The following is a 25,964-nucleotide window of genomic DNA, read 5'->3' as shown; positions in this document are numbered from 1 at the left end:
TATTATTATAAACTCACCTTAGAAAATAATCGTAAATGCTGCTTTATAATCATATAATTGAAGTTCGAAGTGTGCACATACCTTACTATTATATATAGAATGAGTTTAGTTAGTTAAATGTTTACTAGTATCTTCGACACGCGTCAACAATATATTCTGGACGTTTTGCTTACGACGAAATAACGAATGCGAATGGTATGTTGAAATAAACAAAGCCTTGTTATAATATTCCGCTATCAACTGTTACCAAGGCGCCACGGTGGTCACCCGTGAGTCACCAATAAGATAAACGGTCCATTAGGGAAGAATGTTATCTTACATCATCAATTTATTATTATTTTGCCATTATATGCTTTGAATAATAAAAATACTCCCATAACGTCCTGAGCGAAACATGTGATTTCGGCGTGGTAGTCAAAGTGTTAAAATAAGCGCTAATTTCGTATCTTCTAAAATACGATACACTCAAAAATAAAATATATAAAAAAATGTCGAAGAGTATGAGGAAGTGTTTAACTCCAAATCCAAAGAGAAGGACAATTTTGGTAACGCGAGATCGATTGACGACGCATTGGATTCTAAAGCTGTGCACGAAGTAACACATTTTTGATATCATGTGCTTCGTTTATAACAGCCCTTTAAACAATTCCGCGAGAAACGGCATTTTCCGGAATAACTAGTTCCACTGATTTTCAGGAATGCCAGCGAACCGCACAGTAGATACGTCAAACACTTAAATCTTGATAAACGGCAAAGTATTATCGTAATGGCATTCTCTCGTTAAGGAACCGGTACCGTCTTCGCCGTAATTTGCAGCCGTGTCGACTCGCACGATTTTACCGGCTCCCTCTCTCCCTCTCCGTTTACTCTATTTCTACGAACAACGTATCGATAAATAATCCTCGTAAAGAACGTTCTATTAACGATATTAGTATTAAAGGTTTCTCCGAAGACAAGAACTGAAAGGTAAAAACCGTTCAATATCGATGTATGATATGTGTTTGATAGTGGCCGTTTATTTGCATTATCGTGCAAAAAGATTAACTGAAACGTTCTAAGACCGGTTTTATTAGGTACCAGATTACTCGCGATAACAATTCGCTCGCCATCGACGGAATCATTAACATTTTAACGAGCGGTTTCTTCTTTCTGACAGAGACCTCGTAACTGTTAATTACAAATTAAACAACATATTTTGTAAGATATCGTAACATTCGACACGGATCATGCCACGTTAAGAATCTTCGGTCTTGGAATTCGCTCCTCGACGATTCCATGAAACGAGAAGGCCTTCTTTACAACCGATTAAATAGCCCTTCAAAAAGAATATATCAAAATTCGAGGCAATCAGTAGTTAATTAACATATTTACGGATACGTTACGTTGCTTGTACCTGGTTTCTTCTAACCGTTACCTCGATGAAGATTTTTTTTCTTTTTTTCTTTATTAAGAACTTAACTTTACAGGAAATAAACGCGTCAACGAAATAACGCATAACCGCGCCCGACCAATTTTCTCCAAAGAGATCGACCATCTCACGAGATTCGGTGCAAGAGTGTCAACCTTCTCGACAGGATACAGACATACGTGGTCCTTTGTACATTTTCTGATCAAAGGAAGCGCTCTGTCCATTGTGCCTTCGTGCGGAGCATGCCAAATTTTCGAGCAAGTTGTATAATTGCATCGCGTTCAGATGACCGCGGCCGATACGCGACTGAAAACTGCAAGCCGTGCTTTCGTGCATACGCACGAAATTGCCAGTCACGAGAAAACGTTAACTTGCGCGGCAAGAACACCTTCGTTCGTGCTATATCGATGGGTATGGTATCTCTGAGAGATCGCTTGTGATTAGAGAAAACGTGAAGAAACCGTCAACGGAATATCGAATTTCAAACGATAAATATATTTCGCTATTATACCTCGGAATGAGTCGCCAAATTCTTATTCTCCGATTTGTCTAATTCTATTCTATAATTCTATTCGTTCTTTCGTACGTATCGGAGTATCGATCGGAGCCATAAGATGTAATTAATAGCCCGATTGAAAAGAAATATACATAGCTATATTTCATAGCTATAGAACCATTCTGTAAAATTGTGAATTCATCTACAAGTACAAGATACTAACGATTAATTGTCTTCGTTCGGAATCATGGTATATTAAAATGCTGGTCTTTAATCGCAAAGTAAAATTAAAATCATAAAATCGAGAAAACTGTACTTATTATTCTCTGTTTCTTGCCCATGATTTTTATATCGTAGACAAAATATAGAAGACGAGTAATTCCGTTTGAATGATTGAATGCTTGCAGAGTGCAACGTGGCTGGTTTCGTCAGTAACACGGGCCAAATCGAAAGGGTGCCGTACGTGTTTTTACCTCAACGTGGCCAAATAATATACCCCCATGCAGAAATTCGGTTCGAAGGTAAGTTAAATCGATCGGAGGATATTGTGAAATTTTACACCCTCAAAATCATCTCGAACGTTACACATACTCTCTGTAATTCTGTCGTTATCAGTCGATCAATGTCTCCGACGTTGAAAGCACTAATTTTTTATACGATCAAAGGTGTGAGCACGCCAGTGTGTGGTATAACCGGAGCTCAGCAATTAGGACGCGCAGGATGGTCAGAATTGAGAAACCTTTCGGACACCGAGCCACCCTTCAGGCTGTTTCGTGACGAAGGAAGAACGTTCCTTCAGGTTAGTTACATAAAATAAGTCATTACACTGTCAGCAGGCGATATAATAATAAGCAAAAGACTGATATTCGTGCTTTTGAAGGAAATTTAAAGGTGCAAAATTACACAGAATACGCGTAATAGCCGGAAATACGTAAAATATCACGGCTCGTCGTGATATTTAGCGAGTGAAACAAGTCTCTATGTAGTTACACCACTTGTAGAAATTACGTAATACGATGAATATTTTGGCTTAAAGAAAGAAAATGATTGAAATATATCGAGCAAAAATTGAAGATGTTAGAGTATTCATTTGCTTTGCTTTATAACGTGTAGCCTATGTTGGATATTTTATATATTTTTATACGTTACACGTGTTCTTTGCATTTTTGTAGCTTTCAATCTTGCACGAATGCAGAAAATTTTGCAACGATGGTAATTCCAATGCGTAGAACATCTAAGCATTTTACAATTTTAAGAGAATTACACTGACGAACGAAACATTAGCTTTTACGACACTGATAATATCGAAAGCCTTAAGGAAGACTGAAGAATAGTTTTTAACGTAAAAATTAGAGTGTCCTGTTTTAAATGCTCGACGATCAACGTTCCTTTTTGTCGCGTTGTGATGCAAAAAGTGCATTTTTATATACAGCAGCTTTTTAGTAGTACCGAGCTTTCGCGATTGAATAAAATACAGCTGCGCACACCCAAGTGCCGCAATTTCGCGACCGACCGGTAAATGAACGTCCCTCGGTCTGTCCGAGGCAAATGAACGAAGGACAGACGTCCAGTGTTTCTTCTGGAAACTTGTAAAACCTTTGATGTAAGGTTAATAAGGAACTTGGAAGGCGGCCGCTCACAGAAACGTTCCACAGCGGAATGTGAACGTGACGTTAAAATTTCATGCACCGGAGAAACCGAAGACGCGGTCAACGATATATACGGTACTGTTAGGTGAAATTCGTGCACTTTCCGTTCAATTCTTCCCCATAAAAATATAAACGGGACAAAAAGAGAAAAACTTGCTTCTATATATTTCCTTATTCATTTATTGCTTGCCCTTTTGCGCGTTGCTTCTTCTTCTTCTTAAAAAAAAAAGTATTTCCTCCGACATTGAATTCCTCTGCTTTTAACAGAATAATTTAATTCGAACGATATTGTTTCAGTGGATAGGTGAAACGGGACTAAGAACGGCAGCCGAGGGTCGAGTAGTGACGGCCAAACTCGTCTGCAGAGACGCCTCGCCGAAGTCGAAGCTTCCCGGCGTCTTCACCCCGTGCGTGGCTTTCAGGGTTGCTGGTTCACCGTCTAAAAGTAGTCGGTATTCAACATATCCCGTGATCGAACGAAAATAAATTCTTTCATAAAAATGGAAATTTCAGTTGCGGGACGTAGAAACGCGGAGAAAATAATGATTTCTGCCTTGATATAGCGCGCAATTGTTCCCTTTACCTAAGTTATCGTCCACCACTAATAGCCTAATAATTAATATTTCAATCGTATGTTACATATTATTTTATAATATAATATTATTATATTATTCTATATTAAATATTACAATAAATATCGTTTTAATATTATTCATAACGTTTGATTACAAACAACTGATACAGTGAACTCGTAGAACCGTTCTCTGCGATTTCGATGATTTCTGAATATGTTATAAAAATCAATATTTTGAACAACTTTCTTCTATACATACGACGTTTGGTTTCGCTTGGTTTCGGAGATATTTGCAAAAATTTGTCGATACCACTGTAGCGCATTTCTGGTTATAGTTGTGCGCTTGTAGAGGCGTAAACGGAGCGAAGCAAGATTAAAGGTCCCGTGCGCAACGTGCATACGCGAGGCTACAAGAAACATCTTATATATTATGTCTTTATATTATATATTATATAATATATCGTATAATATTTAACTCGATTAGAAGTGAATATCGTCAATGTATTGGATTTGGAAATTCTACGGGTTCACCAGCGATATAATTGTAAATATTTAAAAAAATCTATCACGGTACATTCTAAAACTGTGCTCCTTTCTTTTTGTCTCTCTGCAGACGTTCGAGAAGTGATGTTCTCTTCGACGACACAACTCTCACAAGGTCTTTCCGCCACGGAATACACGGCCATCGGTCTTTCGTCCGTGATCCTTGCCTTGATCTACGTTGCGAGCGTGTCCTTGTATCTTCATAGCAAAAAGACTAGGAGGAAAATCATCGAGGAGCCGGAAATAAGCTTGACTCCTGGCCGAGAAGTTAGTGGATTGGTGAAAAACAATCCTTTGCTCGCTGCTTCGAGACACTTCGAGAGCGATACTAACAGCGGCTTAACGGAGAGCGATCTTGGCGATGATCTGCCACCGAGCGACGGTGAACAGGGATTTGAAAATGTTGGTGAAGCTACCTTTAAAGTATTCTATCTGAAAATCGCAAGAGAAAAACATCGTAAACGCATTTCTTGATTTCCTAATTTCAATATCGTTTCTCGATTAAGCAGAAGGATTTTAATAACGACATAGTTGAAAATAACGACGACTTGTTGAACGCAGAGATCTTTCAAATAGCTTTCAAATAATTGGTGAATCGACGATGTGTTATACGGTTATGAAAACAAAGAATACTTTGAAGAGAACGGTAAAAACACGCGTTTGTCTCCAAACCCACATAAAAGACAATTTAGATAACATAGAATTGATATACCGAATATCTTATAACTGTTCCCTGCAGAAAGATAGGAAATGTTACTTAACGTGTTCTTCCCCTGCAGTCTTAATTTTTATTTTAAATCAATTCAAAGAAGCTTTGAAGCGTGAAAATCATCTTCTATGCACAAACAGATTACTTCGGCTATTGTTCATCCCCATTGCATTTACATGGAACAATCCGAGGGTTGCTTTGGAACCGGATCGATTCTAGGTGAAAGACTTCCAGAAGAGGATGTACGAGTTGTGGAAACTGCGGACAATCCGCATCAACAAGATGTGCCGGTGTTACCCGGGGCTCAGAGAAGAAAACTGTACTTCAATCCCGCTTATTTCGACAGACAATTGTTGCTTGTAAGCTTTCCCATCACTCCCGTAGATATGAAATGAAATAGATTCTCTGGTGAAAAATTGATTTCCTATATTTTGATAACTGCGAGATAATTTAAAGACAGCCGGGCATCTTTCTAGGCGCCCCCTCCAGCAGCCATCGAGTTCCTTCTCAAAATTCGGGAAGTTATCTCTATTGCGAAGCACAAAATGGCCGCAAAGAGATTCGTCCCTACTCTCGTCGGTTAGTTGACAGTTTCCTTTTCTCTATTTTAACTTAACGATCAATGAAGGTGACAGGAAACGATTCTCAACTAATTCAAAATATCCAATATTTCTTCTATCCACGATTCAGGTATACCGGAAGAAGAAATGAACACGGAGCACTGCGACACCACGAAAAATCAGCAACAATCAGCTTCGAATTCGGCTCAGAGTTCTATTACGAAGTCACGGAAGTCTCAACGATGCACCGGATGCCCAGGTTGCACAAACTCGTTCAGGGACACTCCCGCGCTTCCGGAACCTGATCAAACGAATCCAGGTGAGAGTAAAGTTCGCGCGTGGTTAGAGGACGTCAGATCAACGCCTCAGCGACGTTGGCGAGACGCGGAGGAAGCTCGGAAAGCGCTTCAAGAAAATACTAAAACCTTCAACAAGAACTTGGAGTATTTAAAAGAGCTGGCCAAACGAGAATTCGACACGGACGTGAAAGGTTTAACAGGAAAACTGCTTTCTTCGTGGAAGGATAATCCACCGATGCTGAAAACGTTCCAAAACGTCGCAAAAAGCGAAATCCTGGAGACAAGCGATCGGCATAGCGTTTCAAAACGTTCGACCAAATCGATGTTCGAGGAATCGAACTATTATTCGTCGAGGAACGAGGATTGTTCGATCAGTAATGGCAACGATGTCATTAATGCCAGAGTGAGGAATGCCATCGAAAATTCGTTCATTAAACAGATGGAAGAGAATGCAACGTTGGAGGAAGAGGCGGTGGAGAAAACAGACGCTGAAAAGGAGAGAATCGTAGTCCGTAAGGACGAAGATAATAAAATGGAAGAGAGAATGGCTGTCAAGGAGAGTTCACTTGGAAAACAAGCGAATAAATTCAATGAAAATACAACACGATCGAAAAAGGAGCTACCGGATATGATCAATGAGCTTCCAGGTGCTAAAAATACAGCAAAACGTATAATGGATGCCGTGATCCGCGAAATGGTCGATGCAAAGGTACTAGAACATCATTCGAGATCAGGCAACATCATGGATTACGAAGTGGATAGTTTAGAACGGTCGAAGTCTAGCAGAAAGTCGTCTACTTCGCCAGAATCGACCGATCAATCGAGTCCAGCTTTATCCACCGCTCTGCCAATGGACGAGGAACTGACTATGCAAAACGCTGTGATTAACACTAGGACCGGTGAAATGATGGTACCGAATAAACTGAACAAGGATATCCTCGAAAGAAGCTATTACAATAGCCTGCCCGAGCTGATTTCTTCGCAAAAATCGGAAAGTTACTCGCTTGTTAGCGAAGTGTACGTGAACGACGGTTATGATAGTCCAGCCTGTAGCGACGATTCTGGGCCAGAAATCCAATACGAGCCCGAGAATCCTGGTCATTTAACTATCAAGGTTCAAGATTCGCCGGAAAACTACGTCAAGCAGGATGAATCTGAATACGAACCAGACACGTTGGATAGGAAACCGATGAAATTGAAGATCAACGACGACGTAAACTACGAAAAGGACGTTCCTGATGAGATCTATGTGGACTCTCTGGAAAGACCTGCTCAAATCCTCCTCAAAAGCAAAGGCAGTTTTCGCGATCAAGACTCGTCAAAAAATGGCTCGTGTTTGCAACGTGGCTACGGTAGCCTTCGAGAAATCTACGAAGCTAGACTGAAGTCGTGTCCCAGAGACTTGTCTAACAGCACCAAATCGCTAAATGGCCATTTGGATGACTCTATGTCCTGGAAGAAGTGTAAGTATTTAACGCCAGAGACCAGACAGTTGAAGAGGCAACGACAACCGAGTAACCAACCTGACGTGGTACCATTACCACCTATGGAGGACATTTATCAGCATCCGAAACCTCCGCGCCGCGTGAAGGACGCGAAATTACCATCAAACTCTCTGTCAAAAAACTGCTGGGACAGGAGTCCTGCCGAAGCGGGTGACCCTACGACCAGCAACGGTGCTCCTGTCCCGCTTGAACACACCCACGTAGGGACCACTGATTGTTCTTACTCCTGCAAGTCTCAATCGCCCGAGGAATCGATGACAAGGTGCAGACACCAATTGGAAGACCAAATCAGAAACAATTGTACGCGAGGCAAGTCAAAGTCCAACGTTTCTGCGTCATGGAGCAATCCTCGTAGTCATAAAGATAAAAAGAAGTTGTTCGATCAGTATCATAAACAGGATAACCAGAGGAGGAACAGCGAACCTCAAACTTACAAAAAGTATCTGACAAAACCTTCCAGAAACTGCGAATCGACCAGCAATTCCACCGGTCATTTATCCGGTTATCAGCAGCCACGAATGAAAGTAGAAGATAGCGGATACTTAAGCAGCACAGACAGCAATGGCTCGCACAAACAGCTACTGAAACACGAGGTGAGCAGCGTTTCGGAAACCGACGAGACAGAATCCGTATGTGACGGTGCGAGCGAAAGCGGCGCCGAAAGCGTTGGAACAGACAGCGTCTTCTTTGGAAATTTCCGCAGACTCTCAGGCGTGGAAATTGGAACGAAGCACACGTACCTTCAACCGTTTTGTACCAGGAATGAGAACGGTGTTTTAGAGAGGGCAAACTTTAGCACCAGCGATAGCGAGACTGAGAGTTTCATCACAGTTCTTCCGCCGTGTGGAACTAGAGAGCCAATTTAATCGTAAAGCTGTTTGATGAGTAAAGTTGTATTGTTTTTCTGTTATTTCGATATCGTGTAGCAAAGAATTGATTAGCATAAATTGTAGTATAATTATTGTACCTGTTTAGAGGTTGCAATTGATGATTGTGATGGTAATTGTAGAATCTTTTACGTCTTGTCTTTTTTTCTTTTTCAAAGACTATATAGTAAAATGAATGAAATGACTTGAAAATACAGTACTAAATACATTCAGAATGAGTAAAAATCAAAATTAAATTGCCATCTATCTACGTGGATAGATATTTTCACAATAGTGGCAATTCACAAACCTTCTCACAAAAGACATAATTAGTATTGTTTAATAACGCGTTTAAGGGCCAGTATTTTCATGTTTCTATTACTTCTGCACATTACATTGTATCTTTTACAGACAGTCCTAGATTTTAAGTAGAAACATAAGTAGAAGTTTCTTGAATTTATAGAATTATCTTTTACCGATTTTTTACTATTTTTGTTTAATGAACTGGTTTTCTTAATCTAAGGATAACTATGCCTAAAATCCCTTTTTACTTAATTGATAAAACGTGACAGACGCGTTTGAAAGTTCGCTGAACGGGTAAATGTACAGTTTAATTACTGATATTAAGTCTGAGTAAATCTGAAAGTAAGCTACTTCGCATTTACTGGTTTACCGACTCTTGATATACTTGTATCATATGTTATGAAAAGGGTTACTAAATTTAAGGGAAGATTTATTTAATCGTATCCCTTATATTCTACCAAGAAGGAAATCTATATAAATATATCTATATATATGTCGGAGATGAAAGGACACCGAAGCCTTCCCTTTGGAATTTTGGGAAAATTCCTTAACACTGTAATCTAGATTCTACCATAGCCGTAATTAAGCAATTGTCGTCATTCGATCCGATTGTATTTGTTCGAGACTTGTGGTAATGAGCTTGGGCTCGAGGCGACAACCAGTCGTCGAACGTAGCCGCTGTCAAGGGATGAACGTTTTGCCTAACAAAGGTATGGAGTAATAGTATAGCTCTCCTTAAAAAGAAATAGTTACAGCAGCACTCAACAGTAAACATTCCAACGGTTTCTGTCCCGTGGTTCGCCACACGCAGACCCTATTCTCCGGGTAAGATGATTAACAGATGTGGATGCATCTCCACAGTACATATTCAGCTAGCCTGAGGACCCGTTATAAATCTTAAGATTTAGTTAACTAAAGTCCTTCAAACAGACAAACAGTCTTTGCCCCAACTACGGGAAGATAGGGGAGATCTATTTTTCTCACGAACGACGCTTCCCGCAAGCAACTTTCCCTCAAGGGCGGCTAGCATCCTTCTCTAATCATCAACATGGAAATTGGCCAATTCACAGCAACGTCAATTTCCCTCACTTTTCGAACGAAGGCATCTCTCCACGAATTCGATGATCTCGTGTCCTTAGACACACCCCATCATAGTTTTCCTCTGCAGCATCATCGTGACGGAAAGTCATTCTCTCTCGCGAGGTCTCATTAGCGAGTTACATAGCGTCTTTACGCTCGGTGAATATTTTACGTTCTAACAAAGAGTTAGTTTAGTAATACTTGTACCATAGACAAGCAAGTTGAGTACAACTTGGGCTTTGGAAAAAAGCGCATTTTGTTATCCCGTTGACCGCGGATTCGTTATTGAACCTAGGATCATTGTCATTAGCTTCTCGAGTATCTAATTACCACGGTTACTTGTCAAATTCGGTAATAAACATATTTGCACTAGTAAATATCTCCTCTATTGCACAACAACAATGTCTAATCCAAATGAAGATTCGTTTCACGCCCCTAACCCTGATCTTAATGTGAATCCGACATATACATATATATATATATATATATATATATATATAATTCGTTTAGAGAAGGAAAAAGGAATTGTGGCTAACGATACGTAGAAATTGTCATCGTAATTTAACTTGATAGTGAAGTGGCCGGAAGTGCAATATTATGTGGTAAAGATATAATAGATAAATAATTAAACAGATTACTGATATTCTTACTAGAATATTGTAATACTACAACTTAGAATTGCTAGTCGATGTGATAGTAATTTCCTTACGAGACGAAAAACAATTTTTATATCAAATGACATATAAAGAATTGATTACAACACGCACAAATAGGAAATTATATAAACAACGTAAAAGTTGTTTTGTTTTTACACCACCATGTAGTTATTCAATCTTGAATTTAATACGTTACTTTATCAATGTTATTAATTCACTTGTTATTGTTATCTTTCATGGTTTCTATCATGAAATAAAAGAGATTATAACAACATTTTATATATTCGTCAAAGGAGACCTCGACTACTTACCGATGTTTCACATTTTATTTAATTAATAGTTATTTTATTTAATTTGGTGCTCATTGTTGACTTTATTGTTACAAAATATTACGCTTTGTTTAATAATGGCATTTATCACGAAATATAAAGTTAACTGTATTTGTTATTATCGAAATAGATTTTTACATATTTCCTATTTATGTATTTTATATTTATAGTATGTTACATCCTAATATATATGTACTTTCGTTATTCTATTAATTTATTATAGTCCTATATATTTATAGGCTAGGATAACAAATAATTATTAAACAAATAGGAACAAAACAAATAATAATGATTGTTATATGTTAGAGTTTAAAAATATTAATAAGAATCGTCGCGCCTCGCCTCTCATAATAGAGTAATCTTTTTCATATCAGAAGCGCACGCTTCAATGTACCTGCCAGATGTATATAAAATAGATTTTAATATATTGAATGTCTATAATGTAACAATATAGCAGTGCTATATATAATATATTTTATATTATTATATTATTATAATAGTTATATATATATATACAAAATATTTTTACATATAATATATATAACTATTATAATCCATATATATATATATATATATATATATATATATATATATATATGGAATGTTTTATTTAACATATAAACGTACTTACACAGACTTGCGACTTAATCGATTACATCGAATGTTTTCAATGACTACTTCTAAACCGAAGCTAAAGCGTTCTCAATAAAACTGAATTGCATATGTAAAAGGCAATTTTCAACGTCAATCGTAATCAGTTTTCTGACTGATATCACAGAAAAATATATGTAGATAAACTAACAATCAGTATAAGCATAATTCATTAAAAATTAATGCTACATTAATGAAAGTAGCTTTGACAATCACAAATATCTTGTACTGTATTGACAGCGAAGTTACAAATATTGTATATGCGATTAGTAATTAAAATCTAACGTTAATAACTTTGGGATTGAGAATCTAATTCTTAATATTCTCTCCCATAGATTCGGGGAACATGGTGTTGGCAGGGTTTTAGGATTTTAGCGAAACAGAATGTAAGTATTGTAAGTATTAAATATTAGGTTGCTAAAGAATAATATATCGACACGTTTATATGAAATTTTATAAAATACAAATTCTATTGAATTTTTACATAACTATAGATAAATTATTGTAAAACGAAGATTATACTGTGATTTACAGAACACACATAGAGAAATTTATGTTTATACATGTACAAAAATGTCAGATAGAAAATGAACAGCATTAAAGTAAATGTCAAAATTATATATTAATATTATATATTCTTATTATCACTATATGTATTTATTTATATTTACATATAAGTAGATAATATATACAAATTTGTAAATGAACCATTGTTTTTTTTTTTATTCTAAATATTAACATAGAATTAAAGATTCTGTGATACGATGTCACAAAAATGTTCGTTGTTTAAATTTTTCTCATTTTTTATTCTTAAATTTTCGTTTGCATCTGATGTATTGTCAATATGTCGTGACGATTCCGTCAACATTTTTGAAATTAAAACCATTAAATTGTCTTTAAATAATCGAACTAACTTTAGATTATCTTGGTAATCATTTTTACCTTCATATTTAATTATATAGTGCACGATACTCCACAATATACTTCGAAGTTGTAATAGCATGTCCGCGATTCTGGAAAAAAACAACGTATAAAATAAAAGATAAGTTGGTCATGTAAAAAATATAGATAGAAATACGAACTCGGGTTTACACAACAAACTTAAATTCTTTATATTATTTATCCTAATACAAATTTGTTCTTCTTCGGTGGAAACATTGTTTTGTATCTGTAAGAAAAATAGCATTTAGCATTGTATAAACATATATTAACGGTTATATTTAAAAGAATACCTTTTCACATTCAACATCAGCTTCACTGAATAATAGAACCGATAATGGTGATATCATACTAGTATCAGAAACTATACAAGAATGTCTTTTAACAAAGTTCATCTTATGGATGTAAGTCAAAAGCTCACTTGGCCATGTTTTTCTATTGTAATTTACACTCTCGTTTTTAATTTTAATGACTTTGTTAGTCCTAAAAAACATAAAACTATATAAATTTTAGCTCTTTCTTGTATATTATAATTATGTGCATTTTTAAAAAATATATTAACTCAGCCATTAATGTGTTTGCTTTTTCTGTGAAACATCCGTTTTTATATCCATAAGCATTTCTTTTTATCAAATGATTCGTAGCAGCAAATAAGATTGCTCGAATCAATTCATTATTATCAGAATATGCATCCAAATATTCAAAATTAGATGTCTCCGAAATCATTCCACTCCTTGTAAGATCATTTAGATATGTCAAAAACAGCTCTACAAATAAACAATATTTATTCCTAATATTATTATTATTATTTATTATTATTTATTTATATTTTATAGTTATTCCTATTATTATTTTTCCTCATATATATGTATAACAGACTTACTTTGTACCATACGAAGGATATTTTTAAACTCAATTTCATTAGCATTCTGCAAGGCAGCAGATAACGAATTATTATCACTGTACTTTATATGCTGAAAATATTTTAATATACCAATATGATCACTTGTTTCATGAAATTCCAACTTTTTTTTTTTCAAAACTCTATAGGAACTTGATATTCCCTCTAACGAAAGACTAGGTTTTAAAGAAGAAAATGCAGTGATTATTGATAACACAGGATTAAAACACCTAAAAAAATAAACTGAAATATACAACAAGAACTTTTTAAAAATATAAACATAAATATGTAGTATAAAATACATGGAAAAATAAGGATATCTTCTAGCAAAAATGTAAATTTTTACGTACTGCAAAACGCAGGAAAGTACTATTGCTTTACTTAATTTCGGATGCAACGAAATATACGAAACACGTTCGCCCAAACTTGTAAGATTTTCATCCTTATCGAGAAAGCCAGAAATTTTCAAATTATTTACAGCAGAAATTATTGAATTCATATCCGGTGGATCAATCATATTATTAAAGAAATCCGATGCTTTCTTATCAGATAATGTTTTACTAATAATAATTGCTTCTTCCAATGGAATTTTTAATATCTCTGGTTTCGGATATTGATCTAATTTATTATATTGTTTTCGAGTAATTAAGTGATAACTTTCACCAGATTTTACACGTCCAGCTCTTCCTTTCCTAAATATTAATAAAACTATATTTTAATCTTTTCTTTCTTTGAAAATAAAATCACAACATTGCATAAAATAAAAATTACCTTTGACAAATATTGGCTTGTGATATTCGACTAAAATCTAAACTGGATAGAAACTCCTGTTTATTCCATCCTACTTCTCTCTTAACAGCAGTATCTATAACATATCTTATATCTTTGATGGTAATACTAGTTTCAGCTATATCTGTAGCTAAAATAATCTTTGTAATATTATCAGGAGCTGGTCTGAAAACCTTTTGCTGGTCATCATTTGGTATTTTAGAATGAAGTGGTAATATTAATAAATTATTAATTTTATATTTGAGCATGTTATGTAAGTTCTTAATTTCTTGCCAACCTGGGAGAAAACATAAAATAGCTCCAGGTGGTTTAGTTTCAATAATCCATTTTATTAGATGCACTATGTTATTGAAAGGAATTTCTATTTTCATAGGAGTATCCTGATTTGACGAGTTCTCATTTAAGAAATCAATATCATCCAAGAAATGCATTTTTACATGATGTAATCCTCCAAGGACATCAATAACTGTGGTGGAAAAGTATTGTTGAAATATATCTGTGTTTATACTTGCAGACATAACTATAAGTTTTACATGTGAATTGCGTTCCAACATATCTTTAAATAACATTAGCAACATATCTGTTTGTAGACTTCTTTCATGAGCTTCATCTATAATTATGTGTGATACTTCTTTTAATGTACGATTATGTTTTAATTTTTGCAGGAGTATGCCAGTTGTGCAATATAAAATTGAGCCACTTGTTCTTGGCATTTTATTATTAAAACGTACATGATAACCTATTCTGTTGCCTATTTTTTCATCCCTTTCAATCGCAACACGTTTAGCCAAAGAAATAGCTGATATTCTACGAGGTTGTGTCATAACTATATTACATTCGTGTATTTTATTCTGTTCTATATATTTATCCAGTATGAATTGTGGAACTTGGGTACTTTTGCCACAACCAGTGTCTCCTTTAATTATCAAAACCTGGTTATTTTCTAAAGCATTAAGTATTTTTTCCCTAAAAGAAGTTTTTAAGCAATAAATAATTTGATAATAAATGTTATGTATAGATATATAAATACATACTTATAATTAACAATAGGCAAATCTATATCTTTATAGCTTCTTATTTTTATTGATTTATTCATTATTGAATCACTACTATGCATTTCAGCAAAATCATCATTTAACGAAAGATTACATTCCAATTCTTTTTTCGAATTGTCTTCATTAAGTTCGGTAGCACATGGTATTGTTATTATAGATTTTACTTCCTACAAATAATCATAATAAATAAATTAAGATATTTATAAGTATTAAACAAACATTTTGGTTACTTATAAACCTTACATTATTAAAAGTATCAATCAAAGATTGTATTTTACTTGTGAACTCTGGTGAAAGATTAATATTAACAAATTGTTGAGATTTATGCAAGCTGTCTATACTTTTATAATCATATAATACAGGTTTCAAATTTTTAATTTTTCTATTCATATATAGCCAATTTAAACACATTAATGCTGCATCATGTGCAGCTTTCTTTTTGCTTGATGCTATATTGCAAAAGGATGCTTCATAAGGCCATACAACATCAATGGTACACTTCATTTTATTAATATTCTCTGTTGAATGAATGACTGAATATGTATATGATATACATAACTTATTGAATTCTTTATTTACAACTTCATAGATAATGTTAAGATCGTTTTTAGGATATGGATGAACTTTTTCAAGACCTGAAATTTGAAATGAAAATATTATTGAAACTTAATTTTATATAATATCTGTACAATATACATTTGTATATTATTCATTAATTAAAGGAAATTGATATTATTTTACCATACTTACTTGTTTTCCTAGCTGCATAATCATTAAAATTTGGTACATTTGTATCTTGTTCTTCCTGTTTCTATTATGATAATTTTGTTATTAATATGTTTATATACTACGCTACATTCATAATAACAAAAATAGTATGCTATATATTTAATTATACAATTTCTATATCATATTATGATTACATGTTTCATATTATAATTACGTTATATTTACCTGTGTAGAGTTATTTACTTCTCTAAGATTAGTTTTATCGATATTGAACTTCAATGAAAAAATAATAAAATGACATTAGATCTGACTGATTTGCATTCCTCGTATAATCAAAATTTGATTAACTACTTACATTATAAAATGTATCAGATTGTGCATTAATTTTTGATTCCCCTTTATAACATCGATAAAACGTTTGATGGTTATAAGACTTTTTTAAATATGATCTACACATTTTGTTTGTACAATAAAATATTAAACTGTTCAACAAAAATATTTTCGATCATTAATGTTATATGCCTGATTAAAGTCATATTATGAACTACTTACCGGTTACATAAAGATTTTCTTGAATTAAACATGATTTCAGATAAAATCACTTTCCTAAGTTTAATAGCAATTTTTATACAATACTGGTATTTATGGCAATACAATAATATAACCTAATATAACAGAATTTAAAAAGTTAAATTCACCATCGAATATAGTTATAAGTATATATACTTATAAATTACATTTACGATATGATTTATTATATTTCAGTTTTATCACTTTGTTTTATTAAAGTATTTAGGATTTATGTAAATATTTTTAAAAGTCATAATTTTGAAATTCATATACAATGCAAATTCATTGCAATTTATATCTGAATTATACTTGTAAAGATTCAGAAAACTGTATGAGATATGTATGTATTATAGATATACTTGAAGTATATCGCATAATTCGTATATGAGTTTCGTGTCTACGTAATACGTGGTTTTAGATAAACGCCACGTCTATGATGATACCGATTGTAACTCGTTTACCGGTTAGTTAAGAGTGTTAAACGATAATCAACAGTGAGCTGAAAGAAATTCTTACGTGAAAAATATGATTAATCGTAGTTTAATTATATTGCTATGGAATATCGTGTTACTTTTCGGATTAAATATCCAATCTTTCGCTACTGCCAGCACCATTGATCCCGACTTGAATTTTAAGAACGTGGAAAAACATATTGATTTGCAATCTCAATTAACAAAAATTACAACTAGACTTACATTAGAAAATGGAAGTAAAGATCGACACATGCGAAATTTCCTTTTTTCACTGGAACCTGAACAAAAAAGTAGTCTTAGTTACATAGCAGCTTATAGAGAACCTATACGAGTTGAATTAAAGCTAACCAAGGTGAAGGTAAATGCTTATCCAGATGAAATTTTCTATCAAATTGAATTAAAAGACCCATTGTCTCCTGGAAGAACTGTGTCTGTTGAAATTGAATGGATATTAGCTCATGAGCTTATACCTCATCCTAAAGAGATCACACAAAAAGAAAAACAATTAGTAAAATATATAGGAAATATTTATCTTTATGCACCATATAGCATAATGAAACAAACAACTACTGTATCTTTACCATCAAATAATATTGAGAGCTACACTAAATTTAAACCTGTTTCGCAGAGTGATGCATTTATCACATATGGTCCATATGAGAAACTTTCTCCATTTTCTTATGAAGAATTAAACATACACTTTGAAAATAATAATAAATTCCTCACAGTTACCAGACTTGAAAGGAATATTGAAATATCACACTGGGGTAATATAGCAGTAGAAGAACATATTGACTTATTACATACTGGAGCATTACTAAAAGGCTCATTTTCACGATATGAATTTGCCAGAGAACCAAAATCATGGGAAGCTAGTATTCAAAGTTTCGATACCATTTTACCTGCAGCTGCCTCTGATATTTACTATAGAGATGAAATTGGTAACATTTCAACATCACATACTCGTATTAAAAAGGATTCAGTAGAACTAAATCTTCGCCCAAGATTTCCACTGTTTGGTGGTTGGAAAACTAAATATATAGTTGGATATAATGTACCTAGCTATGAGTATTTATTCCATTCTGGAGATCTATATACTTTAGAAATGAGATTGTTGGATCATGTTTTTGATGATATGATTGTAGATGAATTAATTGTAAAAATTATCTTGCCAGAAGGTTCCAAGAATATTGAATTAAGCCTTCCATATTCTGCAACACGTTTGCCAGATTCTCTTCATTACACATACTTAGACACTACTGGTCGTCCAGTAATTTCTGTTACTAAGAAGAATTTAGTTGAGAATCATATTCAGAATTTTAAACTAAAATATACGTTTCCACGTATATTGATGTTACAAGAACCATTGCTTGTAGCTGCAGCTTTATATTTATTATTTTTATTAGTAATTACTTATGTAAGACTTGATTTTTCAATTGACAAAGATGAAGTTTCAGAAAGTAAATTAAGAATTGCTGGGCAGTGTGAAAAGATCTTAGCTGCACAAGATCGTAGAGTAACTTCTTACAATGAACTAGATGATCAATTAGCATATCTTAAAACGAACAAAGATACTAATGCATTTCTATCTGTAGTAAAAGGTATTAATCAAGAATATAAGAGTGCAACCAGTTCTATTACTGAAATTGCACAACGCTTGAAAGGAGAATCAGGAGATGTATATGATCGTATTCAAGAATTACAGAAATATGATAGAACTTTAAAAGAATTTTATAATCAACAACAAGCATTGTATGTAGACAAATTAGTACCAGGCAAGATAGGACGTCAACAATTTGTAGAAGCAGAAACAGCTATTACAAAGAAAAAAGAAGAATGTGTTGAAAAAATAAACTCTATCATAAAATCACTACAGTAATAACATTTTCCTGAATACTTTCAGTTAAAAAAATATTTGAGAACAAGAGACTCAATAAAAATAATTTAAATAGGTTATAATAATAAATTGAAAGAACGTTTCCTTTGCAATGAATTAAAATTTGTAATAAAAAAATTGTAATAAACATAATTTGTAATAAATATATATTATAAATTATACATTTTATATTTTTATTATCCATTTAGTTATGATATAATAATGACGTATATTTTAAGTCGCTACTTCGAAGTAGAGGATTTATGTCTGTAATTCTTTATAAAGGATTACAGAGACACAATATATGAAAGTATTTAGTATACTATAAGTACAAAATACATATACTTGCTATGCTGAAATGAGAATAGAAAATAATGTAAAGTACCTCCAATAAAAATTACATTGATTTTCACAAAATATAATTGTACTTAAATTCATTGCATGTACAATAAATGACAAAAAAATATAATTTCTATTTTCATAGCATGTCAAATATCCACTCATATGTTAGTATGTATACAACGCCGGTTAAATAAGACACCTGCTAACCTTTCAGACAGCATCGTGTTTAAGAAAACTGTCATTTCACTGATAGGTTGAATGCTCGGTAGTAGAATGAGTAATTTAAGAAAATTTATAGGTAATTAAATTCTTTACTCAGTAATCGCATTAACATTTTAATAATCGACGTTTATGCATGAACTACAGTGTATCTTTGTGTCTTTTTGGGAAATATTTATAAAAAGGTTATACTTTAACAAATAATATATTCTACCGTTGTTAATTTTAATGCAGACATCGGGGCCAATTTGACAGATCCTATGTATCAAGGAATTTATCATGGATCACAAAAACATCTACCAGATTTGAATAAAGTTTTAGAACGAAGTTGGAGTAATAATATTTCAAAAATTATAATCACTGCCGGTAATATAGAAGAAAGCAAAAAGGCTCTTGAAATAGCACGAACAGATGGTGAGATGCTTTTGTATAAATAATGAAAACATAATATTAATTAAGTATAACTTGGTGTACTGTCGCGTCTCTCTATCACAGGCAGCTATATTTTATAATTTTCAAATTCTATTTTTTATGTAGAGATATTAATGTTTTAGAAACAAGTACAATGATTTTGGTACAATTAACATTTTATGCACCTTACAGGCTTTCAACTGTGAGGGTAAAGACTTATTGCTATAATGTACAGCTACTGTTTATTTCTTATTGTTAGACTGCAATACAATCATTGCATATGAAGAAACCAGTGAAAGAGAGATGCAATGGTGTTGTGATTCTATTCTCTAACTACAACAACAAAATGCATGTCAATGGAAATACCTAGGTACATATTATATTATTATCTTTTCTCTTTTATTGAATTTATTTATATATTGACTGTTACATATATTTCAGAGCGACTATTTTCTACAGTTGGTTGTCATCCAACACGCTGTAATGAATTTGAAGAAAGTGGCAACCCAGAAGCATATCTCAAATCACTATCGGATCTAGCCGCAGACAATAAAGATAAAGTTGTTGCTATTGGTGAAATGGGACTAGACTATGATAGGCTGCAATTTTGCTCCAAAGATATTCAAAAGAAATATTTTGAAATGCAATTATCTTTATGTTCCACTTTAAAGTTACCAATGTTTCTACATTGCCGTAATGCTAGTGAAGATTTTGTAAGAATTTTAAGAAAACATAAAGATACATTAACAGCTGGTGTTGTACACTCTTTTGATGGTAACCCAGAAGAAGCTAATTCCATTTTACAAATGGGGTTGTACATTGGTATCAATGGATGGTATGTTAAATAAGTAACATATTTATTCTATATCAAATAATTAACACACGTGATGTTATTTATAGTTCTCTAAAAACAGAAGAAAACCTTTTCGCTGTTACAACTATACCATCAGATAAATTGATGATAGAAACTGATTGTCCATGGTGTGAGATAAGGCCTACACATGCTTCTGCAAAAGATGTTATTACTCATTTTCCATCCATTAAAAAGGAAAAGTGGCAATCTGATAAAATGGTCAAAGGAAGAAACGAACCATGTACCATAGTGTAAATATATTGATCAATTTTTAAATTAAAATTTGCAATGATTGTGATATAATTATAATTAAATTATATTTACGTTGCATACTTGTTAAAAAGCAAAAAGGTTTTAATTATGGGATGAAATATATATTATTATTTGATTTCTCTTTACAGCCAAATTTTGGAAGTACTTGCGCGAATTAGAGACGAAGAAGAGGAATATTTATGCAACCAAATATATAAAAATACAATGAAAGTCTTTTTTCCTCATGAACTTTAACACAGTAATTCAAACTGAAACATTAACTTCATAATCAGTGTGCGTTTTAGTATTGCACGCTCATACATATAATCAGGGAAAAATGCTGTGAAATTATATAAAAAAAAAATAAACATAATTTCTACTAAAATCATTTCTGAAAAGGAAGGAAATGAAATACATTTTTACACACATAGTTCTATGGATGTGACGAGTATCACATTCCACTGATCTCTTTCCATATAAAACTTTAATATTTGTTTCTCCTTTTTTGTTAAATTTATCATTGTCACTATAATCATCACCATTAGAGTTGCATGATTAGCGCTATTATATAATTATAATAATAATTATATTACTATACATATATTTATCAACATTATTCTATATGTCCTATGAATATTATTATTATTATTGCTGTATCCAATGACATTAAGTTAATATTTTACATGTACTATAAAATCAACAATAATCTATAATAATCCAGCTTTATTTTTGTAAAAAAATGATAATACCAAAAAGTAATTTTATTTAATACATTGTCCGATTTATAAATCAACTTGTTATTATATTATTATTCAACACCATATTAGAAACATTAAATGAAAATATATTAATGAATATACAAATAAGAGGTTTTAAGTTTGGTACTACATACATATAGTGTAGTCTATATATTACTTTAATAATTATTTTGACAATAGTAACTTAAAAAGAAACTGACATTTTCATTAAATTTATGGATCTTAATATCATACTTAATGGTATGATACATTTTTCAAATATCACAGGTAAAATCGCCGTCACAATATATTTGGAAATGTATAATATCAAGTTTGGAATTGTAGAACTAAATGCAGAGGTATGAAAGGAGATTTTTTTGATCACCGAAAAAAATCGGTATGCAACTTTTAATAAATTTCATTCATGGAACTTTAGAAAGTGTTTGCACCTTTTCATACACCCAATCATAAGTTTGACTCGCTAATGTCTGTGTGGTGTCAATAGCTTTTGAGGCATAATTTTGCAAATTTTCTGGGCTTAATTTTCCACTAAAAACATAATATTATAAAGTATAACTCTTCATACTTCAAAAACTTTTTATGTACTTACACAAAGACATTATGTTCTAGCCATTGAAGTGTTGCAGTTGAGCGTTCATTCAACTTCTCCACACATAAATTTGAATAAAGTTTTACATATTCTAAACCTTGATTACTTCGTAATTTAATTTCATCCAACATTCCCGGGACATAATACTCTATCTATAAAGCAAGTATTTACTCACAGTATCTACAACTTATATATTGAAATCATTAAGACTTACTGTTTGTACAATCAGTGGACCATTTCTTCCAATATATTCTGCAATATTACCATAAACTTTAAGAGAAAGATGTTTCATTAAAAGATAAGCATCTCCTGCTAATTTAATATAAGGTTTACATGTTTCAACAATTGTTTTATAATGTTGTGGTGAAGTATCTTCTATAAATTCAAGTGCTTTAGTGGAATATTCTTGCACTACAATCCATGACTGTTGTCCATAGGCAACTAATCCAGTTCTTTTTAAAAACTTATTTACTAAAAAGATATATTATAAATATAAAAATTAATATACTTAAATAATATTTCAAACAGACTGAATATTTCTTTTTTTGTACATAAATATGTACGTATATTGTATGTATGTACATATATATATATATATTTACCTTTAAAATCATCATGTTTGTATATATCATAAGCAAGGATGGCACTAATAAGAAGTAATAACAAAATAATTCCCTTTTTCCAGGAATATTTCTTATTAGCAGAAGCTGTCATTTTTAGTAATAAAGCCTGTAATAAAAGTGTAATAAAACAATGTATTACATGTTAACTTATTTACCACTTAATATAACGAGTCTAAAGGTCAATATCAATTATCAAAAGAGCTATCTTATTACAGATGTATATATGTAAATGAATTTAATTTCTGAATACGTACTTTTTATTCACAGAGTTGATGAAGAAATGAAAATATTTTCTAAATTATTTATTCTAAAATATTGTCTGTACTATGTATCTTTGTACAAAAAAGGAATGACGCGACGAATGATGTTAATGTCGCCAGTAGCGATACTGAAGGGACAATATGCGATCGATAGTCCCCTTCCGAAAAAACAAACGTACCTAACCTACACTATATTTAAAATTCAGATTTCTCAAAATCATTCAAATATTACACTCACGATTTTTCAAAATAAAAACAAGCTCAAATGCAAATTTTGCAGGTTATTGCTGGAAAATTATACAGGTATTTAAACGTCTTTCCTCGTTCGCAAACAGGCAATTAGCCTACACGCGATTTATACGTTACGTAGTATTCTGCTGACACTCATGCTTTGCGCATATACGTGTGTATACGTATATATAAGGCATGAATACAATAATCAAATGTTACGTGGATTATTTCCGTATTTCAAGACATTTGTCACACACAATGCGTATAAAACATTCTAATTTCGGTAAAAAGTATTATTTTTATATAAATATTAAATATATATATTTAATACAAAAACAAATATTTAAATTTACCTTGCATATCTTACTACAATTATTAGCAAGACCTTCATCTTTGCCTTTTTTCCACCTTTCATTAATTGTCTGAAATTCTATACATGTTTCTTTTAAACATTTTGTTTCTAATGTTATGTGCAAATCATGCCATTTAGCATCTAAAAAAAATTAAATGAAATTAAATTTAATAAATCCATCATATATATATATATATATATCAACTATAAAGTTAAATCATTACTCTTACCAATATGCATTAAAATCAAATAAGATTGATATACATTTTTGGCATAAACAGACCTCCACACAAAGAAACAAAATGGATCTGTAGCCAAACAATTCACAAGTGCTTTGATTAATTCATCCCTATAGTTTGTATCTATCTTCTGTGTAACTTTTGTAATTAACAATTCAAATAGCTTCACATAACTTATATTCTTATTTTTAAACATTATTGACTAAAAAGAATAAAAAAAATTATGTCTATTTCATACTAAAATGGTGTTTTGTATTAATATAACACTCAAATACCTACTCTTAATTTTTCAATGCTGTTATCGATCTCCCTGCTTACAGAAACAGGAATATTAAATTTCCCAGAATATGTATCTTCTATAATGTCAAGATAAAGTTCTGGTTTAAGATCATAACAGATGTCATGCCCAAATACGAGATCATTCAAAATTTGTGCTACATAACTACAGTAACTCTTTGTCTCTAACATAGGAGACATTACTTCATGCCATACTTTTAAACCCACAATTAAGTTTCTTCTACCAGCTTGTGAGATTGCCCACAATAAAGAAAGACCAATATTTTTTCTATTTTGATAGGAATTTTTTACACGGATCAATTTAGAAATGTTAGCAATTGTCATTTCAGGATTAATACGTGCTAGAAGTTGTAAAAATATTTTGTGACCCACAGCAGGTGATCCTTTAACCATATCAGTAGCCATTGTAGTAAGAGTATTTTCATAAAAAAGTTGGGCTGTTTGTTTGCCTGCCATATCAATTGCTTTTTCTAATGTGGAAGAAATTGTTTTAGGTACTATACTTAAAGGATAGTCTTTAGGCTTCCCAGAAAAGACTGCATCTTCTTTATCAACAGGTATTTTTATATTAAGGAAGGCAGCAAGATCTTTTAACCAAATTAATGGAGCTTCAGGAAATTTAGTTTGACTACTAGTAAAAATATTTCGAAGCTCTTCTGCATTAATCTGTTGGAAATGATATTTCAATATCAATAAACTTATCTGTAAATTATACAAAAAGAACATTTTTTAAAAGTATATATATATACCGCATTTAATGCATCTTTTATAGACTTTGGAGGTTTTTCCTTTGGTTCTTGCTTCCTTTTCTCAGATTGTTGCTGTTTCTGTTGTTTCTTTTTCTCTTCATTCTCTTTCATTTTATTTTCTTTCTCCTTTGACGGCTTTTTATTTTCCTTGTTATTATCCAAATTATCATATAATGTTTTTACTTGACTTAAGGGAACTGAAAAAAGATAAGTTTTGAACTAACATACTTTCATCTGTATAATGCAATAAACATATTTTCATCTAGAAACTTTATTTTTGAAGGTATATATAATGCAAATTTTACAATAACATTTTATTTGAATAAAAGTGTTTAATATAAATTTTAAGAATTTTTATTAGTAGTAGCAAATAAAAGTGATAACAATTTTATACAAAGTCGAGTAGAGACACTTACGAAAATCTTCCACTTTTGGTACATTTTCGATAAATTTCTTTTTTTCTACTTTTGTAAGTTTATTGATCTTGCCATTGCTTTTGTCTTTCTTATTTCTTCCAACTATTTCCCATCCACCAGACGACATAATGCTATAAATGCAATAAACAAATGGATAGCTAATAATGCTATTAAAAGGTACTGAAGTGTTTGTTGGCAGTTGGTAGTTATGTTGCTGTCCGTATATCGTAGGTACGTGGTCGCGCATGCGTAGAGAGTTGCCACGCGCTACTCTTTCATGACATAACTTTCTTAATCCTTTTATAGATAGGTAATTAATATTAACATGTAATATCTATATTATCATGACATTTATTATAAGTAATATAAGTAATTATGAAATATCCAATTTATCATCAACTAGCAAATAACTA

At 32.3% G+C, this 25,964-nt stretch overlaps 5 protein-coding genes across 8 annotated transcripts in view; 3 read left to right on the top strand and 2 right to left on the bottom strand.

Annotated features, from left to right (window-relative positions):
• LOC126920141 (uncharacterized) overlaps positions 1-10,369 on the top strand; it is a 65,626-nt gene extending 55,257 nt beyond the window's left edge. For both annotated transcript variants that reach the window (XM_050730120.1, XM_050730119.1), the window contains exons 4-10: positions 2,312-2,425; positions 2,570-2,703; positions 3,851-4,001; positions 4,741-5,072; positions 5,520-5,738; positions 5,856-5,958; positions 6,070-10,369. In XM_050730120.1, the coding sequence (XP_050586077.1) occupies positions 2,312-2,425; positions 2,570-2,703; positions 3,851-4,001; positions 4,741-5,072; positions 5,520-5,738; positions 5,856-5,958; positions 6,070-8,609 (3,593 nt within the window). In that variant the 3' untranslated portion in view covers positions 8,610-10,369. The remainder of the gene's footprint in view (positions 1-2,311; positions 2,426-2,569; positions 2,704-3,850; positions 4,002-4,740; positions 5,073-5,519; positions 5,739-5,855; positions 5,959-6,069) is intronic.
• A 1,862-nt stretch (positions 10,370-12,231) lies between these two features.
• LOC126920143 (ATP-dependent RNA helicase DHX30-like) lies at positions 12,232-16,833 on the bottom strand. Of its 3 annotated transcripts, XM_050730122.1 has the most exons (13): positions 16,594-16,833; positions 16,397-16,523; positions 16,267-16,314; positions 16,063-16,123; positions 15,556-15,947; positions 15,292-15,479; positions 14,240-15,223; positions 13,819-14,160; positions 13,451-13,698; positions 13,130-13,334; positions 12,861-13,050; positions 12,711-12,796; positions 12,232-12,641 (listed from the first exon to the last, which is right to left on the bottom strand). In XM_050730122.1, the coding sequence occupies exons 1-13, from the start codon at positions 16,623-16,625 to the stop codon at positions 12,374-12,376; spliced, it is 3,171 nt and encodes a 1,056-aa protein (XP_050586079.1). In that variant the 5' UTR covers positions 16,626-16,833; the 3' UTR covers positions 12,232-12,373. The 3 variants fall into 3 exon arrangements, with proteins under 3 accessions (XP_050586079.1, XP_050586080.1, XP_050586081.1); XM_050730123.1 differs by lacking the exon at positions 16,594-16,833 and having other exon boundaries at positions 16,063-16,164; positions 16,397-16,488; XM_050730124.1 differs by lacking the exons at positions 16,063-16,123; positions 16,397-16,523; positions 16,594-16,833 and having other exon boundaries at positions 16,267-16,289.
• A 174-nt stretch (positions 16,834-17,007) lies between these two features.
• On the top strand, positions 17,008-19,142 carry LOC126920153 (dolichyl-diphosphooligosaccharide--protein glycosyltransferase subunit 1). The gene has a single exon (XM_050730139.1). The coding sequence runs from the start codon at positions 17,137-17,139 to the stop codon at positions 18,961-18,963; it is 1,827 nt and encodes a 608-aa protein (XP_050586096.1). The 5' UTR covers positions 17,008-17,136; the 3' UTR covers positions 18,964-19,142.
• Positions 19,143-19,278: 136 nt separating this feature from the next.
• Positions 19,279-22,151, top strand: LOC126920170 (deoxyribonuclease TATDN1). Its single transcript, XM_050730174.1, has 5 exons — positions 19,279-19,600; positions 19,756-19,935; positions 20,374-20,767; positions 20,833-21,036; positions 21,187-22,151. The coding sequence occupies exons 1-5, from the start codon at positions 19,561-19,563 to the stop codon at positions 21,290-21,292; spliced, it is 924 nt and encodes a 307-aa protein (XP_050586131.1). The 5' UTR covers positions 19,279-19,560; the 3' UTR covers positions 21,293-22,151.
• LOC126920146 (transmembrane protein 214-A) lies at positions 21,746-25,771 on the bottom strand. Its single transcript, XM_050730126.1, has 9 exons — positions 25,552-25,771; positions 25,136-25,332; positions 24,369-25,052; positions 24,081-24,291; positions 23,852-23,991; positions 22,987-23,113; positions 22,599-22,855; positions 22,385-22,536; positions 21,746-22,323 (listed from the first exon to the last, which is right to left on the bottom strand). Exons 1-9 carry the CDS (start codon positions 25,676-25,678, stop codon positions 22,197-22,199), a joined length of 2,022 nt encoding a protein of 673 aa, XP_050586083.1. The 5' UTR covers positions 25,679-25,771; the 3' UTR covers positions 21,746-22,196.
• Between the last annotated feature and the right edge of the window lie 193 nt (positions 25,772-25,964).

The sequence above is a fragment of the Bombus affinis genome, chromosome 9 (assembly GCF_024516045.1).
Source record: "Bombus affinis isolate iyBomAffi1 chromosome 9, iyBomAffi1.2, whole genome shotgun sequence".
Lineage (NCBI taxonomy): Eukaryota > Metazoa > Arthropoda > Insecta > Hymenoptera > Apidae > Bombus > Bombus affinis.
Note: the sequence above shows the minus strand (reverse complement) of the source record. Positions and strands in the feature narration are given on the sequence as shown.